At 44.3% G+C, this 21,203-nt stretch overlaps 1 protein-coding gene across 1 annotated transcript in view; it reads right to left on the bottom strand.

Moving 5' to 3' along the window:
* Positions 1-1,603: 1,603 nt before the first annotated feature.
* mycbp (MYC binding protein) overlaps positions 1,604-21,203 on the bottom strand; it is a 25,949-nt gene continuing 6,349 nt past the window's right edge. The window contains exons 2-5 of the mRNA XM_080208559.1: positions 21,158-21,198; positions 12,507-12,555; positions 11,203-11,332; positions 1,604-1,928 (exon numbers count right to left, since the gene is read on the bottom strand). Of these exons, the coding sequence (XP_080064685.1) occupies positions 1,884-1,928; positions 11,203-11,332; positions 12,507-12,555; positions 21,158-21,198 (265 nt within the window). The 3' untranslated portion in view covers positions 1,604-1,883. The remainder of the gene's footprint in view (positions 1,929-11,202; positions 11,333-12,506; positions 12,556-21,157; positions 21,199-21,203) is intronic.

Raw genomic sequence — 21,203 nt, 5'->3', positions numbered from 1 at the left:
TACCATTGGATACTGGCTTTCAGTTACTGAAGCAGTGTTCAGTCATCACCCTGTGCCTCCTACAATTAAGCTAATTTTGATTCCACTTTATCAAATTACCCTGTATCACATGTGAATTTATCTTCTTTAAAGTCTCCTATGTGTCACCTTGTCAAAACTTTGCTGAAATCCAAATAAACCACATCAACTGCACTATCCTCATCTAAACACCTGGTCACCTCCTCAAATCAAAATAGTCAGTCAAATTTGTTTAGGTATGTTCTCCCTTTGATGTGTATCACTATGCACTTTTCAGGGTTAAATACCATCTGACCAACCCATCTTCCTGTAACCTATGACCTTCAGTATGTGGCCACAGGATTGCTGTAGGCCAAAATCACAATGACAGGTGCCTGTTCAGGCAAAGGCAATTCCATTCTACATTTAAGACTTATCATAACAGGGAACAGAGAGATATAAGCAGATGGCTTAGGTAGGTAAATGCGATTGGCGCAGGCTAGAGGGTCGAAGCCTGTGCTGTACTGTTCTTTTTTCCTACAAGGGTAAAAAAAAGCTCACTATTTTCTGTCACTCCACTGATCTGAATCCACGCTGTCAACTCTCCTTTCAACTCAATGGGCTTCAACTTTACAACCATACCATGTGGCACTTCACTGAATGTTTTTCAGATGTGCACGTATAGCACCGCCTTCCCCAGTTGATACTGCTACTTAATGTAAAAATCAAGCTAGTTAAACAAAATTTGTCTTGAAGAAAGTCATGCTAGCTTTCCTTAATTAACTCACACTTGGCCAAGTGACTATATTTTGTCCCAGATTATTGACATTCAGCATCTCCATTTCAGAATATGAAAAAATTAGGGTAAAATTCAGAGATACAATTTAGACATTGCTCCAACTAATGGACTGCAGCAGGTTCTGTACTGAAACTTCCAATACAAGTGTCAATACCAATCAGAGATTAGTCCAAGGAACAAGAATCTGCTTTTTTTTGTTCAATCTGATGTTTCTGAATAAACATACCAATGATGTGCAAAGACCATTTATTGAGTAAATATAAAAGGGGAAAACTGAATTCCTATACAACTAGAAACAAAACAGAATTTGTGAAGTAAATGAGTCAATCAAGTCTGTTTTCAGACTAATGCTACATTATGTTGAAAGAGCACACTCCTGACCTGCTCCTCCAAGGCACCAATGTGCAGTGGGTCACCTGTTCACTTTGCCCATGATGACAGGAAACCATTCAACAAGGAGACCCATATTCTGAATGTTATCAAGTCCCAAACCAATGGTAACACGTATTCAGTGGGGCTTGTGAACAGATAATGCAATGGCAAACTTCACTGGTCAAGAGTTACTTGAAGTTGGCAATCCCTGGCTTATCCCTCCCCATCCCCAAATTAACAAGAAACACAACACAAATAATGTTTCTTAATCTGTTTGGTATAGCTCTTTCCCAAAGTGCAAAATGAGTGTTTAACAAGCTGTACCTTAAACAGAAACTTATGTGAAATGCGTCTCAGGCTCTGATAACATCATGCCAATATTAACATAAAATGTCCAATGTTTGTTAAACGTTGAATTTAATGATCACTTCTGAATCAAAGTTCTATGCAGATTTTATTGGTATACCGACTTAAACTGAATGCAATTTAACTACTGCAGTATCTCAGTCCAATTGCTGCTCTGTAGAAGCAGATAACAATGGTAGCATTGCAGTGCGGCATTTCATTTGGCAAGCATAACCTAAAGAACTGGCTGCATTTCAAACCATTTTCTTCCCCCAACAGAGTCAATTCCCCAAACTCAGTACAGTTTTCTAGGTGATTTCATCAGATCCCTTTCACACATTCTTCTGATGATATTCAAAGTCTTGTTATATTATTCAGGCTGCCCTTCCTCTTTTGGGGGTTCAAACTGTGCAAGCTATGAACAACAGATTGAAGTAAGTTAGCTTTCATTAAAATAAATTTTCCAGACAATGTCTGCATCAAATATGTGATGCAGAGTACACCTGCACACTCAGCATTACACAGTCAAGTAAACTTTTTTTGGTGAAAATGTAAATAGTTTGATAAAGAATAATCAAATGAAAACAAGGTTTTAAAACTGAACAGATAATTCAACTTGCCCTTATCCTTTTAAACCCTTTTACAGTGATCAGCTGGCCTTAGCTGTTTCAGATAGCGAGAAAAATGAAAAACAGCAAATAGACAATGTTTGCAGACTGCTGAATTAAAATCTGTAATTCACATTGTTCAGCTAACTGCCGAGCGGCATGCTGGCAAAGGAGACTGGATTGAGTCTCTCAGCTGACAGCGGAGCTCAACACACCAGCTGTGCTGTGCATCACTCTCGCCATGTTTGACAACATCACCATTACAACAGTGGAAGCTTTGCAACTCCTTGTTACTTGAAAGGATATTTTGAATACAGTTCTCTCTCTTGCTCTTTCTCCAGATGAACGAAATAATCATGATAAGCAGAGGCTGGGAATTGGTTCAGACTTAGAAAGCAGATCATTCAGCCATCATGTCAACAGGAACTCTTTCCTAGAACAATCCAAAACCAATCTGATTGCCCCAGATTATCCACATAATTCTGTGTCAATTCCAAACTCAGTAACTGACCCACACTCTCTCTAGAGATGAGTTTGTATAGGGTTGTGGCCGGATAGATAGGGATAGGTGGTTCCAGGACATGGAGGGATCTGGACACAAACTGAGAGAATATGTTTTTTTGTTTTTGGAAGTGTTTTTGGACCAGGATCCAATATACATCAGCCAGCAAATAGCTGATGGATGGACTGGATTTTGATATAGACAGCAGAATTTAAATGATCTCAAATCAGAATCATAGAATAGAATCATCAATGCAGAAAAAGCCCTTCAGCCCATCAAGTCTGCATTGAGACCTGAGAACACCGGACCTCCAATCTAATCTCATTTACCAGCACTTGACCCATGGCCTTGAATTTTCTGATGTGCCATGGTCATCTAGTTACTTTTTCAAAGGATGTGAAGCAACCCACCTCCATCACTCTCCCAGGCAGCGCATTCCAGACCACCTTCTTGGCAAAAAGGTTTTCCCTCACATCCCTATCCCCCACTCAAACCTTCTGCCCCTCACCTATGTCCCCTTGGGAGCAGCTGCTCTTTATCCAGTCTGTTCCTGTCCCTCAAAATATTGTACACCTCAATCAGGTCGCCCCTCAGTCCTCTTTGTTAGGAAGGAACGATGTGAGGGTGGCCAGGAGAGAAGTGGAATAAGGACTGAAAATGCTGGAAATACTCAGCAGGTCTGGCAGTATCCACGGGGAAAGAAAGGGAGCTAATGACATTGTTTCTCTCTTCACACATGCTGCCAAATCTGCAAAGCCTTTCTTGTGTTTTGTTTTTAGTTTAGAATCCTAGCATCAGCTGATTGTGCTTTTGGAGAACAGGAAGTGTCAACTCAGGAGGTAACACTAGCACAATGAGAGTTTCAGCAGAGCTGAGGCAGGGTGGACATGTTATGGAGGTGAAAACATAACAAAAAGAATGTGTTGTCAGATAACTTAGCTCAGTGTCATTTCTGACACAGATTGCAGACAGATTGGTTCAGCCTCAGAGGGTGGCTACAGAACAGAATTTATAGCAGGACAAAGACAGCGGTTTTGTTCTTCCCATATCTATTGGAGAAAATTGTGACTTAGCTAGGACTGGATGTTAGAAAATCTCTCTGACAACACAGGTAATGGAAAAATAGCAGACCTGGGTGTTATCAGCATACATGTTCAATCTTCAGATGCCCTTTGTCTATCCTTTCATAGTTTTCTGTACTTTCTGAATTCCCTTAAAGTGCTAGACAGGTAGAGTCATAAAGGTTTACAGCATGGAAGCAGGCCCTTTTGCCCAACTTGTCCATGCTGCCCCCCCTTTTTTTCAAAAGCCCCTAAAGCTAGTCACAGTTGCCTGCATTTGGCCCATATCCCTCTATACCCATCTTACCTATGTAACTGTCAAAATGCTTTTAAAAAAAAGATAAAATTGTACCTGCCTCTACTACTACCTCTGGCAGCTTGTTCCAGACACTCACCACCCTCTGCGTGAAAAAATTGCCCCTCTGGACACTTTTGTATCTCTCCCCACTCACCTTAAACCTACGCCCTTTAGTTTTAGACTCCCCTACCTTTGGGAAAAGATATTGACTATCTAGCTGATCTGTGCTCCTCATTATTTTATAGACCTCTATAAGATCACCCCTCAGCCTCCTACGGTCCACAGGAAAAGTCCCAGTCTATCCAGCTTCTCCTTATAACTCAATCCATCAAGTCCCGGTAGCATCCTAGTAAATCTTTTCTGCGCTCTTTCCAGGTAGATAAAAGCATATGGAGGCTGACAAATTGGGGCTCAGAGTATAAGATAAAATGACTAGGTATTTGAACATAGAACATTACAGTGCAGAACAGGCCCTTCGGCCCACGATGTTGCGTCGACCAGTTAAAAAACAATGACCCACTAACCTAAACCAATCCCTTTCCATCCATAAACCTATCCACGGATCTCTGAAACGCCCCCAAACTAGGTGCATTTTCAACCTCAGCAGGCAGGGCATTCCAATCCCTCACCACCCTCTGGGTAAAGAACCTACCCCTGACATCCGTCCTATAACTACCGCCCCTTAATTTAAAGCCATGCCCCCTCGTGCTAGCTTTCTCCATCCTAGGAAAAAGGCTATCACCATCCACCCTATCTAAACCTCTAATCATCTTATATGTTTCAATAAGATCCCCTCTTAGCCGCCTTCTTTCCAGCGAAAACAACCCCAAATCCCTTAGTCTCTCCTCATAGGACCTCCCCTCCATACCAGGCAACATCCTGGTAAACCTCCTCTGCACCCTCTCCAAAGCCTCCACATCCTTCCCGTAATGTGGGGACCAGAACTGCACACAGTACTCCAAGTGCGGCCGCACCAGAGTTGTGTACAGTTGCAACATGACGCAATATGAACATCATATTGTTGGTCAGCTGTGGCTCAATAGGGAACTCTCTTACTGCTCAATTCCCAATCTAAGACTGAGTGCAGAAACGAAGGCCGATGTCAGATGTACATTAAAATTGAAATCACTTTTGTACTCTCATGTGGATGTAAATCATTTTGTATCCTGGCCAATATTTATCCTCAAACATAGTTTTTGAGAGTACACAGATTGGCAGCCTTACTTCCCATGGTACAGCGGTCTGTCCATATATTAAGGTGATCTTTCTCTTCACCCAATGCTGATTGCAACATTACAATCTGCACCCTTTCCTTCTCGCCCAAGCACTCTCAATGGTATGCTTTGTCTTCTTAAATTTTCACTATATCCCAATACATGTGACAATAATAAATCAATGTCTAACTTTGAGTGCTTTATTACCTGTGAAGTGTTTGCGATGTCCAGTAGTCACAAAAGGCACCATATATATGCAAATCTTTCTTTGGCCCCAAACTTCAAACCAATCTAGCAACTCAAGGCTGGGCATCCATGAGGCACTGTGGGCCATCAACAGCAGCAGAACTGCACAATCTACAACCTCATCCTCCTGCATCCCCCAGTCAACCCATTACCATCAAGCCAGAGGATCAACCCTGGTTCAATGGAGAGTGCAGGGGGACATGCCAGGAGCAGCACCACGCATATCTAAAAATGAGGTGTCAATTTGGTGAAGCTACCAAACAGGACTACTTGCATGCCAAACAGCAAAAACAGCATGTGATAGAGATAAGTAATCCCACAATCAACAGATCAGATCCAAGTCTGCAATCCTTCCACATCCAGTCGTGAACGGCGGTGGATTAAACAACTCACTGGAGGAGGAGACTTCACAAATATCCCCACCCTCAATGATGGAGAAGCCCAGCACATCAATGTAAAAGATCAGGCTGAAGCATTCGCAGCAATTCTCAGCCACACGTGCCGAGTGGATGATCCATCTCGGCCTCCTCCAGTGGTCCCCAGCATCTCAGATGCCAGTCTCCAGCCAATTCGATTCACTCCATGTGATGGGTGGCACGGTGGCAGTGGTTAGCCCTGCTGCCTCACAGCTCCAGGGTCCTGGGTTCGATTCCTGGCTTGAGTCACCGTCTGTGTGGAGTTTGCACATTCTCCCTGTGTCTGTGTGGGTTTCCTCCGGGTGCTCTGGTTTCCTCCCACAGTCCAAAGATGTGCGGGTTAGGTTGATTGGCCGTGATAAAAATTGCCCCTTAGTGTCCAGGGATGCGTAGATTACAGGGATTAGTGTGTATAATATGTAGGGATATGGGGATAGGGCCTGGGTGGGATTGTGGTCAGTGCAGACTCAGTGGGCCAAATGGCCTCTTTCTGCATTGTAGGGTTTCTATGATATCAAGAAATGGTTGGAGGCACTGGATACTGCAAAGGCAATGATAACATTCCGGCATCAGTACTAAAGACTTGTGCTCCAGGACTTACCGATCCCCTAGCCAAGCTCTTCCAGTAGTTACAACACTGGCATCAACCCAACAATGTGGAAAATTGCCCAGGTCTGCCCTGTACACAAAAAGCAGGACAAGTCCAACCCAGCCAATTATCACCCACTCAGTCTACTCTTGATTATCAGTAAAGTGATTGAAGGGGTCATCCACAGCGCTGTCAAGCACTACTCACCAAAACTGACTCAGTGTGGCTCAGTTTGGGTTTCAGCAGGGTCACTCAGCTCCTGACCTCATTACAGCCTCGGTTCAAACATGGACAAAAGAGCTGAATTCCAGAGGTGAGAGTGACTGCCCTTGACATCAAGGCCGCATTCAACCGACCATGGCATCAAGAAGGCTGAGCAAAACTGGAATCAATGGGTTTCAGGGGACAAACCCTCCACTGGTTGGAGTCATTCCTGGTACATAGAAAGATGATTGTGGTTGTGGAGTCATCTCAGTTCAAGGACTTCTTTGCAGGAATCCCTCAGGGTAGTGTCCTAGACCCAACCATCTTCAGCTGCTTCATCAATGACCTTTCCTCCATCATAAGCTCAGAAGTGGGGATATTCGCTAATGATTGCACAATGTTATAGAAGCTGCACTTGGAATATGGTGTTCAATTCTGGTTGCCACACTACCAGAAGATCTGGAAGCTTTGGAGAGGGTACAGAAAAGATTTACCAGGATGTTGCCTGGTATGGAGGGCATTAGCTATACAGAGAGGTTGGAGAAATTTGGTTTGTTCTCACTGGAACAACGGAGGTTGAGGAGCAACCTGATAGAAGTCTACACTATTATAAGAGGCATGGACAGAGTGGATAGTCAGAAGTTTTTCCCCAGGGTGGAAGAGTCAATTACTGAGGGCACAGGTTTAAGGTGCGAGGGGCAAGGTTTAAAGGAGATGCACAAGGCAAATTTTTTTTGCGCAGAGGTGGTGGATGCCTGGAAATCACTGCCTGGGGAGGTAGTGGAAGCAGATACGGTAGTGACTTTTAAGGGGCGCCTTGATAAATACATGAATAGGATGGGAACAGAGGGATATGGTCCCCAGAAGGGTACAGTCAGGCTGCATGGCAGTGCAGGCTCAAAGGCCAAAGGGCCTGTACCTGTGCTGTAATTTTCTTTGTTCTGCACCATTCGCAACTCCTCAGATACTGAAGTAGTCCACGTTCAAAAATGGAACAAGATTTGGACAATGTCCAGGCTTGGGCGGATAAGTAGCAAGTAACACTCGTGCCACATAAATGCCAGGTGATGACCATCACCAATAAGAGACACTAATTACTGCCGGTTGATATTCAATTGTTGTTACCATCACCAAATCCCCCACTGTCAACATCCTTGGTGTTACCATTGACCAGAAACTCAACTGGACTCGCCACATAAACACAATACCTACAAGAGCAGGTTGGAGGCTGGGAATACTGCAGCGATTAACTCACCTCCTGACTCCCCAAAGCAGCTGTTTTGTCTGCATGGACTTTAGCAAAGCCATTTGACAAGGTAGGTTTTTGCATAAGGTTAAATCTCACAGGATTCAGGGTGAGATAGCCAAATGGATATAAAATTGGCTTGATGACAGAAGACAGATGGTGGTTGTAGAGGGTTGTTTTTCAAACTGGAGGTCTGTGACCAGGGTGTGCACAGTAAGAAGTCTGACAACACCAGGTTAAAGTCCAACCAATTTATTTGATAGTAAACCCACAAGCTTTCGGGGTTAGCCCCTTCGTCAGGTGAGTGGAGTGTTCTGGCTTCAGACAGAGCATATAACAGCAGATAGTTTACAGATTAGAATGCACGTTTTTACAGCTAACCTGCTGTTCAAGTCTTAAAAATGCAGACAATGTGAGTGGAAGGAGCACTGATCACAGGTTAAAGAGATGTGTATTGTCTCCAGACAGTACAGTAAGTGAGATTTTGCAAATCCAGGCAAGTCACGGGGGTTCCAGATAGTGCGACATGAACCCAAGATCCCTATTGAGACCGTCCTCATGCGTGTGGAACTTGGCTATCAGTCTCTGCTCAGCGACTCTGCGCTGTCGTGTGTCGTGAAGGCCGCCTTGGAGAATGCTTACCTGAAGGTCAGAGGCTGAATGCCCGTGACCACTGAAGTGTTCGCCAACAGGAAGGGAACAGTCTTGCCTGGTGATTGTCGAGCGATGTTCATTCATCCGTTGTCGTAGCGTCTGCATGGTCTCCCCAATGTACCATGCTTCGGGACATCCTTTCTTGCAACGTATCAGGTAGACAATGTTGGCCGAGTTGCAAGAGTATTTACCATGTACCTGGTGGATGGTATTCTCACGTGATGATGGTATCCATGTCGATGATCCGGCATGTCTTGCAGAGGTTGCTGTGGCAGGGTTGTGTGGTGTCGTGGTCACTGTTCTGAAGGCTGGGTAGTTTGCTGCGAACAATGGTCTGAGAATACCATCCACCAGCTACATGGTACATACTCTTGCAACTCGGCCAACATTGTCTACCTGATACGCTGCAGGAAAGGATGTCCCGAAGCATGGTACATTGGGGAGACCATGCAGACGCTACGACAACGGATGAATGAACATTGCTCCACAATCACCAGGCAAGACTGTTCCCTTCCTGTTGGTGAACACTTCAGTGGTCACAGGCATTCGGCCTCTGATCTTCGGGTAAGCATTCTCCAAGGCGGCCTTCACGACACACGACAGCGCAAAGTCATTGAGCAGAGATGCCTGACTTGCCTGAGTTTGCAAAACCTCATTTACTGTACTGTCTGGAGATAATACACATCTCTTTAACTTAGGCCTAATGTTTTTTCCACTCACATTGTCTGCATCTTTAAGACTTGAACAGCAGGTTAGTTGTAAAGACGCGCATTCTAATCAGTAATCTGTAAACTGTCTGTGCTGTTATATGCTCTGTTTGAGACCAGAACTCTCCATTCACCTGACGAAGGGGCAAACCCCAAAAGCTTGTGAGTTTACTATCAAATAAACCTGTTGGACTTTAACCTGGTGATGTGAGACTTCTTACTGTGTTTACCCCAGGCCAACACCGGCATCTCCACATCATGACTACCAGGGTGTGCCTCAGGGATCGATGCTGGGTCCGTTGTTATTTGTCATTTATATTAATGATTTAGATGAGAATTTAGTAAGTATGGTAAGTAAATTTGCAGATGACACCAAGATTGGTGGCATAGGGGACAGAGAAGAAAGTTATCTTGCATTGCAACGGGATCTTGACCAATTGGGCCAGTGGGCTGATGAAACGATTGGAGATAGTGCTCTTCTGAAGCAAGATACACCAGGGAAATTTTAATTCAGAAATTTTAATTAATTCCCAGCATTGGGAATGGTGCTTCCTTCTTTTTGTTAATTCTTGGTTTTATTTGCATAATCTTGCATCATTTGGGTTCTCAGCTATGCCTCTAAATGAGTCAGAACATGATGGGTTCAAATTCCAGACCGAACACTTCAGCAGAAAAATCAAAGCTGATATTCGACTGCAGTGTTGGAGTGCTGCGCTGTTGGAGGTGCTGACTTTCAGATAAAACCTCGTCTGGTGTCTCAGGTGGATATAAAAGATTCCATAGCATTATTTCAAAGAAGAACAAGACAATTATCTGTGGTCTTGTGGTCATTCTTTGTCTCAATCATATAACAAAGAAATAATGGATTATCTGTTCGTTATCACATTGATATCCAATTAATGGCGAAACAGGAACGTCCTCCAACGGTGACTACAATTTCAATATGCTTTTGAGCTGTTCTGTGGTCATGAATGGTGCTATATAAATGCAAGTGGGTATAATATGTAGGGATATGGGGGTAGGGCCTGGGTGGGATTGTGTTCGGTGCAGACTTGATGGGCTGAAGGACCTTCTTCTGCACTGTAGGGTTCTATAAGTAATGAATCTGACTTGCCCACTTCCATTACCTACATTGTTCCAACATGCCAGAGACTGTTCACCTTGGAGACCTGTGGAAATGGGTACGGCTCAGCGCGAGACTTACACCATCTCCCCCAGAATTTCAAGGGCCAGCGAGAGCTCACCCACAAAAAGTTTGTTCCAAAAAACATTATTTTCTCAAAAGTGAAACATTCTTTCCTCGCATCACTTTTATTTCTTTTATCAATTATTTTGTGCCCTCTTGTTCTGTAGTGTGGAAGAAATAATCCCTTCAAAAAACTGAAAGGGCAGGGGAATGTGTGTTTAGTGGTAGCTTTAGGCTGGAGGTGGCAGAATTGGCTGAAGGTGAATCCTGAGGCTGGTAGGGTGGAAGGTGAGGACACGTGAAATAACATCATGTTTCTGGGAGAAAGAGAGGGGAAAGGGTAAGAACAGAGTGCCTGAAATACATTGGATACAGTGGAATGCCCTCCAACCACACCGAGGTAGGGAATTCTCAGTTAAGGGAAAACGAAGACAGCCAAATGATCTAGTTTGAAAGGTTGTATTGTCTGAACAGATAAAACAGAAAGAGGGGTAATGGAATGCAGTCCTTGAAGGAAGCACTGTGTGAGGAAGTATAGTTAAGCTGGCTGTAGCTTGCAATGGAAACGATCAAAGCCTCCTTTAGTTTCTTCCTTGTTTCTCTTAGCAGCCTTGCATACATTTTATCCATCCTGTGATTCTAACTGTTGAGATTTGTAAACATTAAAAAAAACTATTCGTTCACTCCTATTACAGTGTAACAACACAATGGCAAGTTTTGCCACAGACATAGTGGGACAGGTCAGCATGGTGCATTACCTTGGCTTTTAAATCCTTATTTTCCTCCAGTAGTAACTCGTATTTCTGCCTCAGTTCTATCACTTCAAGTCGCAGTGTTTCAACATCTGCAGTCTCAGGGCCTGCTGTGCCCAAATGCTGTTTCAAAAAACTAATATACATATATTAAGGAAATAAACCAAGCATCTTCCAATACAGTGAAATTGTCATAACATTGTGCCAGCTACTTACAAACAAAGGCAAAATCAGTCTGTAAATGTCAATCCACAAGAACTGTTTGACGGAACGGGCAGTTAAATCAGCACCGCAGACACAGTTCCTTCAGCCTTCCAAACCATTCTGCCCCTCTAGCATGATGCAAAGTAGCAGTTTAAGCCTTTCTATAAATAAGCAGCAATGTCAACAATCTTTCCATTATCCGCCCCTCACCTGCTCCAATTCCTGTGGCAGGTGGGACAGTAAAATTATGTCCTCAACTCCTTATTATACTCATTATACACCTGGGACTGTGTGGCTAAATTCCCCTCCAACTTGATTTTAAATTCTGATGACACCACCTTCGTGGGTCAGATTTCAAACAATGACAAGACAGAGTACAGGAATCAGAGAGAGAATCTGGTGAACTGGTGCAACCACTGGCCCAACTGATCAAGATCCCGTTGCAATCCGTGATAACCTTCTTCACTGTCATCTGCAAATTTACTAACCATGCCTCCTATATTCTCAACTAAATCATTTATATTAATGACAAATAACAGTGGACCCAGCACCTATCCCTGAGACACACCGCTGGTCACAGACCTCCAGTTTGAAAAACAACCTTCTATAACCACCCTCTGGCTTCTGTCATCAAGCCAATTATGTATCCAATTAGCTACCTCACCCTGGATCCCATGACACTTAACCTGATGCAACAACCTACCATGTGGTACCTTGTCAAAGGCCTTGCTAAAGTCCATGTAGACAACATCAACTGCACTGCTGTCATCTATCTTCTTGGTTATTCTTTCAAAAAAAAACAATCAAATTTGTGAGACATGATTTTCCACTCAAAGCCATGCTGACCACCCCTAATCAGTCCTTGCATCTCTAAATGCTTCTAGATCCACTCTCTCAAAATACCTTCCAACAACTTACCCAGCACTTACGCAGTACAGGCTCACTGAACTGTAGTTCCCAGGCTTTTCCCTGCACCCTTTTTTAAACAAAGGTACAACATTTGCCACCCTCCAAAGTTTTAAGGTGCTTGTGGATAAGGACAAGAGTGCAACAATAAGACAAATCAAAAAAAGATCGGACAATTCTTTTTGATCAATAAAGGATACTCCATTGCATTGTTGGGCTTCTCCGGTTCCTCATATAGGGCAACCAGCACTGAAAAATAAAGGCATTTCATTTCTGTACGTTTGATGCAAATACCATTGTGAAGGTCATCACAAAATACCTGTTCAATGCCTCAGCCATTTTCTCATTTCCAGTTATTACATCCCTCTTATCCTCTAAAGGACCAATGTTTACAAATATATAAAACAAAAATGAGTGGGTAAAGTAGAAACTTTTGCTATCTGTTTTTATATTCTGAGCTAGTTTACTGTCATAATCCATGTTACTTTTCTTTAGAGCTTTTCTTGTGGCTTTCTGTTGACCTTTAAAGATTTCCCAATCCTCGCATTTTCCACTAATCTTTGCCACTTTGTATGCATTTTGATACCCTCCTTTATTTCTTTAGATATCCATGGCTGATTCTCTCTTTTACGTCCTTCCTTATCACTGGTATATACTTTTGCTGAGCACTGTGAAAGGTCGCTTTCAAAGTCCTCCACTGTTCCTCAATTGTCCCACCATAAAGTTTTTGTTCCCAGTCTACCTTTGCCAACTCCTCCCTCATCCCATTGTCGTCTCCTTTATTTAAGCATCAGACACTGGCATTGGATTTTACCTTCTCACGCTCCATCTATATTTTAAATTCAACTCCCATTAGTGACCATCCTGCAACCTTGTCTCTGAAATGGCCACCAAATCATACTTGTTCACAACGAGTTGTGCCGTCAACTCAAACCTTGTTTCGAATGCTACGAGCATTCAGATAAAGTGCGCTTACACTAGTTTTTGAACCTCCTTTTGAATTCTAACATTTCCATTAATTACATCTGAGTTCTCCTTCCTTTTAACTTTTTTCCTGATTTTTGATGTAGTTGGAACCTTCTCCCCACATTTTGTCCTTGCTCCCCGCTTCTCGAACTCCTTACAAAGGTTCCCATCCCCCTGACAAAGAACAATCCAGCACAGGAACAGGCCCTTCAGCTCTCCAAGCCTGTGCCAATCACGTTTACCTATCTCAACCAACCGCTTGTATCTCTCTATTCCCTGTCTGTTCATATGTCTACCTAGATCAGTCTTAAATGTCACTAATGTATTTGCCTCAACCACCTCACTTGGCAGTGCATTCCAGGCCCCCACCACCCTCTCTGTAAAAAACTTCCCCCGCACATCTCCACTGGACCTTCCCCCCCCCTTACCTTGAACTTGTGCCCCCCTGTAATTGTCATTTCTGCCCTGGGAAAAAGCTTCCAACTGTTCACCCTATCTAAACCCCTCAATTTTATGAACATCTATTAGGTCGCCCCTCAGCCTCTGTCTTTCCAGGGAGAACAATCCCAGTTTATTCAAATGTTAATAGTCTCCACACCAGGTAATATCCTGATAAACCTTTTCTGCACTCTCTCCAAAGCCTTCATTCCTCTGCAGAGATGCAGAATGTTTAAGTGAGTGGGAAACAAGATGGCAGATGGTGTATCAAATGAGGAAGTTATTAAAAGCCAAATATTTTGAAGTGGTGACAAAGGTGCAACTGTGGACATTTAAGGAGATTTGGATGCTTCTGTATAAAGTTAACGTGCAGGTGCAGCAAGCAAATGTCATATTGACCTGTACAAGAATATACAAGAATAAAAAATATCAAATATTTCTAGCACTTTGGATGTTTCTATTTTCCCCACTAAATATTGGAAAGACTGAAGCCGTTGACTTTGGCGTCCAGTCCCTAGCTACTGACTACATCCCTCTTCCAAACTGCTGTCTGAGAGTAACCCAGATATTTGGGGTCATACTTGAAGATGAGACAAGACTCTGACAATGTATCCATTCTCTAAGACTATCTATTTTCACTTGTGTAACTTTAACCCTCTTATCCCATTGACTGCTGAAATCCTGATTCATGCCTTTTTTAAATCTCAACAAGATTATTCTAAACTTCTGGCTGGCCTTCCAAATTGTACTTTCTGTAAATCAAAAGCATCCAAGTCCTTACGTGCACTTTACTCATTAACATCAACTGGTGCAGCCCTCCTGACATTAATCACTGCAGTTATAGATGGTGTACGATCGAGGACCTGACCCCTCCACAATTCTCTACTTTCCCATCTTCCTTCAAGATGTTCCCTCAAACTTGCCTTGGTAACAAAACTTTTGTCTGCCCTAATATCACCTTACATGGCTTAGTGTCTAATTCTGTACTAGAACATTTCTATAGCGACTTTAATATAAGTTGTCATTGAGATGACAAACCCCACCAATCACAACTATTGACTTCAATTTTGCAAGCATAGCATAATGCTGCCTTCAGTCAAATGCTGTGTTTACTCCTACCTCACCTCAATCCGTGTTTGGGGAAGATGAGTTTAGAGGGGTGGAGTCAAGTGCAACACCGTCAGCACTTTGATGATTGAGAGTAGGCTGATAAGGCAGTGGGCATGATGTGGACTGGGGTAAGCACAGTAAGAAGTTTCACAACACCAGGTTAAAGTCCAACAGGTTTATTTGGTAGCACAAGCCACAAGCTTTCGGAGCGCTGCCCCTTCATCAGGTAAGTGGGAGTTCTGTTCGCAAACAGGGCATATAAAGACACAAACTCAATTTACAAAATAATGGTTGGAGTGTGAGTCTTTACAGGTAATCAAGTCAAAGAACAAAAACAGCCCGGGAAACAGGCCCTTTGGCCCAACGAGCCCGCGCCGCCATCTCAACACCACCAGTCCACCTCTCTACTCATGACCCCTATCTAATGTTTTATGGCCATCCAGATCGAGGGAAACTGATTTAGGGACAATTTATTCCTGCCAATCAGCCTAACAGCACATCTTTGGGGTGTGGGAGGAAACCAGAGCACCCGGAGAAAACCCACGCAAGCTCAGGGAGAATGCGCAAACTCCCACAGACAGTGGCCCAAACCCATGTGTCTGCACAGCAAACAGCAAAACAGAATGATACGACAGTGAAAATCTTCAAAATGATGATACAAGAAATTGAAAAAGCAGATGGGTACACACAGGACAGGAAATGTGACATGATGTAATGTGGTTTGTGAAAATGACATTCCTCTGGATAACGAAGGCACCTATGAGTTTGTTTTCAAACCCAATCGTTTGGTGAATGATTGATTGCCTAGAGCCAAAGTGACAGCACAGAGGTCCACTACAACTGTTTTACACTAATCAGCTCAAGTTGGCTTGATTTACTAGATCACTCAAGTTGCTACATAGTATTGGTGATTTGTGTTATTCCTAATTTGTGATGTGCTAGTCCTGGTATAGACTAGTAGTTTCCAAAACATTCTGGAAGGCATTCTGTACCTAGGGGAGGGAAACCTGTCAGTTTTACAATGCAGAATTCTGAAGAGGTTTTATTGAAGCGTGATTTACACTAAACTACATTTTTGTAAGTCTCAAACATACAGCCAATGAGAGTGGAGAGAGGGTCAAGCACAGGTTAAAGAGATGTGTATTGTCTCCAGACAGGACAGTTAGTGAGATTTTGCAAGCTCAGGAAAGTCATGGGGGTTACAGATAGCGTGACATGAATCCAAGATCCAGGTTGAGGCTGTCCTCGTGTGCAGAACTTGGCTATCAGTCTCTGCTCAGCGACTCTGTGCTGTCATGTGTCACAAAGGCCATCTTGGAGAACTCTTACCCGAAGGTCAGAGACTGAATGCCTGTGACCACTGAAGTGTTCGCCAACAGGAAGGGAACAGTCTTGCCTGTTGATTGTCGAGTGGTACTTCCCCAGAGCAGAGAAGCTACGATATCATCTCCGGAGCCTTCAACATGTCACCGATGAAGATGAACATCTTGCCAGGGCCATCCCCACACCCCTGTTTCTTGCCTTCAAAGAACCACACAACCTCAAACAGACCATTGTCCGCAGCAAACTACCCAGCCTTCAGGAGAACAGTGAGCATGACCCCACACAACCCTGCCACAGCAACTTCTGCAAGGCGTGCCAGATCATTGATACAGATGCCATCATCTCACATGAGAACACCATCCACCAGGTACACGGTAAGTACTCTTGCAACTCGGCCAACGTTGTCTACCTAATACGCTGCAGGACAGGATGTCCTGAAGCATGGTACACTGGGGGGGCCATGCAGACGCTACGACAACGGATGAACGAACATCGCTCGACAATCACCAGGCAAGACTGTTCCCTTCCTGTTGGCGAACACTTCAGTGGTCACGGGCATTCAGCCTCTGACCTTCGGGTAAGCGTTCTCCAAGGCAGCCTTCACAACACACAACAGCGCAGAGTCGCTGAGCAGAGACTGATAGCCAAGTTTTGTGATGGAGAAGGGAAGCACTCAGACCGCAGGTTTGAGATGTGTCTATTTTAACACAAGGAGTGTTGTGAACAAAGTGGATGAGCTTCGAGCATGGATTGCTACTTGGAAATGTGATGTGGTGGCCATTACAGAGACTTGGATGACTGCTGATCAGAGACAGTGTCACATAAGAAATAGGAGCAGGAGTAGGCCATCTAGCCCCTCGAGCCTGCCCCGCCATTCAATAAGATCATGGCTGATCTGAAGTGGCTCAGTTCCACTTTCCCGCTTTCTCCCCATAACCCTTAATCCCCTTGCCTACCAAAAACCTATCTACCCACGTCTTAAATATATTTAGCGAGGCAGCCTCCACCACTTCAACAGGCAGAGAATTCCAGAGATTCACCACCCTTTGAGTGAAGAAGTTCCTCCTCAACTCTGATCTAAACTGCCCCCCCTTATCTTGAGGCTGTGCCCTCTAGTCCTGAATCAGTCCATGAATCAGGATTTCAGCATTCAATGGGATAAGAGGGTTAAAGTTACAGAAGTGAAAATAGATAGTCTTAGAGCATGGATACATTGTCACGGCTGTAGAAAAGATAGACACCATGGAGGGATTGTCTACGGAGTCTCTGTGGGTGGAGGCTCGGAACAGGAAGGGGTCAATAACTTTACTGTAGGCCGCCTAATAGTAACAGGGATGTTGAGGGGAGATAGGAAACAGATCCTGGAGAGATGCAGTAATAACAGAGTTGTCGTGATGGGAGATTTTAATTCCCAAATATCGATTGGAATCTCCCTCGGGTAAGGGGAGGAGTTTGTTAGGTGTGTTCAGGACGGTTTCCTGACACAGTATGTGGATAAGCCTGCAAGAGGAGAGGCTGTACTTGATTGGTATTGGGAAATGAACCTGGACAGGTGTCTGATCTCTCAGTGGGAGAGCATTTTGGGGATAGTGATCATAACTCTATCTCCTTTACACTAGCATTGGAGAGAGATAGGATCAGGCAGGCTAGGAAAGTGTTTAATTGGAACAAGGGGAATTATGAAGTTATTAGGCAGGAAATTACAGGCATAAGTTGGAAAGAGGTTTTCTCAGGGAAACATACGGAAGAAATGTGGCAAATTTTCAAGGCATATTTGTCTGGAGTTCTGCATAGCAACATTCCAATGAGACAGAGAAGTTGTGGTAGGTTACAGGAACCGTGGTGCATGAAAGCTGTAATGATTTAGTCAAGAAGAAAAGAGAAGCTTACAAAAGGTTCAGGGAGCTAGGTAATGTTAGGGATCTGGAAGAGTAAGTATACGGCTAGTAGGAAAGAACTTAAGAAGGAAATTAGGAGAGCTGGAAAGGGTCATCAGACCTTGGCAGGCAGGATTAAGGAAAACCCCAAGGCATTCTACAAGTATGTGAAGAGCAAGAGGATAAGATGTGAAGGAATAGGACCTAGCAAGTGTGATGGTGGGAAAGTTTGTATTGAACCGGTAGAAATAGCAGAGATGCTCAATGAATACTTTACTTCAGTATTCACAGTGGAAAAGGATCTTGGTGGTTGTAGTGCAGACTTATAGTGGACTGAAAAGCTTGAATATCTAGACATTTAGAAAGAGAATGTGTTGGAGCTTTTGAAAAGCATCAAGTTAGATAAGTCACCGGGACCGGATGGAATGTACCCCAGGTTACTGTGGGAGGCGAGGGAAGAGATTGCTGAGCCTCTGGCGATGATCTTTGTAAGAAGTCTGACAACACCAGGTTTTAGTCCAACCTATTTATTTGATAATATACTCACAAGCTTTCGGGGTTAGCCCCTTCGTCAGGTGAATGGAGAGTTCTGGCCTCAGACAGAGCATATAAAGCACAGACAGTTTAGAGATTACTGATTAGAATGCGAATCCTTACACCTAACCTGCTGTTCAAGACCTGAAGTGGCTGACAATGTGAGTGGAAGGAGCACTGATCACAGGTTAAAGAGATGTGTATTGTCTCCAGACAGTACAGTAAGTGAGGTTTTGCAAACCCAGGCAAGTCACGGGGGTTACAGATAATGTGACATGAACCCAAGATCCCTGTTGAGACCGTCCTCATGTGTGCGGAACTTGGCTATCAGTCTCTGTTCAGCGACTCTGCGCTGTCGTGTGTCGTGAAGGCCGCCTTGGAGAATGCTTACCCGAAGGTCAGAGGCTGAATGCCCATGACCACTGAAGTGTTCGCCAACAGGAAGGGAACAGTCTTGCCTGGTGACTGTCGAGCGATGTTCATTCATCCGTTGTCGTAGCGTCTGCATGGTCTCCCCAATGTACCATGCTTCGGGACACTCTTTCTTGCAACGTATCAGGTAGACAATGTTGGCCGAGTTGCAAGAGTATTTACCATGTACCTGTAGGATGGTATTCTCACGTGTGATGATGGTATCCATGTCGATGATCCAGCATGTCTTGCAGAGGTTGCTGTGACAGGGTTGTGTGGTATTGTGGTCACTGTTCTCCTGAAGGCTGGGTAGTTTGCTGCGAACAATGGTCTGTTTGAGGTTGTGTGGTTGTCTGAAAGCAAGAAGTGGGGGTGTGGGGATAGCCCTGGCGAGATGTTCGTCTTCATCAATGATATGTTGAAGACTCCGGAGAAGATGTCGTAGCTTCTCCGCTCCGGGGAAGTACTGGACGACGAAGGGTACTCTGTCCACTGTGTCCTGTGTTTGCCTTCTGAGGAGATTGGTGCGGTTTTTCGCTGTGGCGCATCGGAACTGCCGATCTATGAGTCGAGCACCATATCCTGTTCTTATGAGGGCATCTTTCAGGGTCTGGAGGTGTCTGTCACGATCCTCCTCATCTGAGCAAATCCTGTGTATACGGAGGGCTTGTCTACCCAGCCTTCAGGAGAACAGTGACCACAATACCACACAACCCTGCCACAGCAACCTCTGCAAGACATGCCGGATCATCGACATGGATACCATCATCACACGTGAGAATACCATCCACCAGGTACACGGTAAATACTCTTGCAACTCAGCCAACATTGTCTACCTGATACGTTGCAAGAAAGGATGTCCCGAAGCATGGTACATTGGGGAGACCATGCAGACGCTACAACAACGGATGAATGAACATCGCTCGACAGTCACCAGGCAAGACTGTTCCCTTCCTGTTGGCGAACACTTCAGTGGTCACGGGCATTCAGCCTCTGACCTTCGGGTAAGCATTCTCCAAGGCAGCCTTCACGACACACGACAGCGCAGAGTCGCTGAACAGAGACTGATAGCCAAGTTCCGCACACGAGGACGGTCTCAACAGGGATCTTGGGTTCATGTCGCACTATCTGTAAACCCCCGTGACTTGCCTGGGTTTGCAAAACCTCACTTACTGTACTGTCTGGAGACAATACACATCTCTGTAACCTGTGATCAGTGCTCCTTCCACTCACATTGTCAGCCACTTCAGGTCTTGAACAGCAGGTTAGCTGTAAAGACTCGCATTCTAATCAGTAATCTGTAAACTGTGTGTGCTGTTATATGCTCTGTCTGAGGCCAGAACTCTCCATTCACCTGATGAAGGGGCTAACCCCGAAAGCTTGTGAGTCTATTATCAATAAATAGGTTGGACTAAAACCTGGTGTTGTCAGACTTTTTACTGTGTTTATGCCAGTCCAACGCCGGCATACCCACATGATGATCTTTGTGTCATCAATGGAGACAGGAGAGGTTCCAGAGGATTGCGGATGTGGATCCTTTATTCAAGAAAAGGAGTAGAGATAGCTCAGGAAATTATAGACCAGTGAGTCAAACCTCAATGGTTGTTAAGTTGATGGAGAAGATCCTGAGAGCCAGGACTTATGAACATTTGGAGAGGTATTGTATGATCAAGAATAGTCAGCATGGGATCTTGGGTTCATGTCACACTATCTGTAACCCCCATGACTTGCCTGGGCTTGCAAAATCTCACTAACTGTCCTGGCTGGAGTCAAAGGCAGATCGTGCCTTTCGAGCCTGATTGAATTTTTTGAGAATGTGTCTAAACACATTGACAAAGGAAGAGCAGTAGATGTGGTTTATATGGACTTCAGCAAGGCGTTTGATAAGGTGCCTCCATGCAAGGCTTATGGAGAAAGTGAGGGGACATTGCTTTGTGAATTCAGAAACAGCTTGCCCACAGAAGGCAAAGAGTGGTTGTGGATGGGTCTTTTTCTGCACGGAGGTCGGTCACCAGTGGAGTGCCCCAGGTTCTAGGATCTATGTTTTAAGTTCCTCACACGAGGGCAGCCTCAATTGGGATCTTGGGTTCATGTCACACTATCTGTAACCCCCACGACTTGCAAATTGTTAGATTGATGTCAGCGTTGGGGCTGCACTGAACTGCTTGATTAGAGGCAGAATAGAGACGCACCTTTTGTAAGCATATCCAAAACACCGCCTTTCTCTAAATATCTACG

The sequence above is a fragment of the Carcharhinus amblyrhynchos genome, chromosome 20 (genome assembly GCF_965287045.1).
Source record: "Carcharhinus amblyrhynchos chromosome 20, sCarAmb.v2.hapA, whole genome shotgun sequence".
Lineage (NCBI taxonomy): Eukaryota > Metazoa > Chordata > Chondrichthyes > Carcharhiniformes > Carcharhinidae > Carcharhinus > Carcharhinus amblyrhynchos.
Note: the sequence above shows the minus strand (reverse complement) of the source record. Positions and strands in the feature narration are given on the sequence as shown.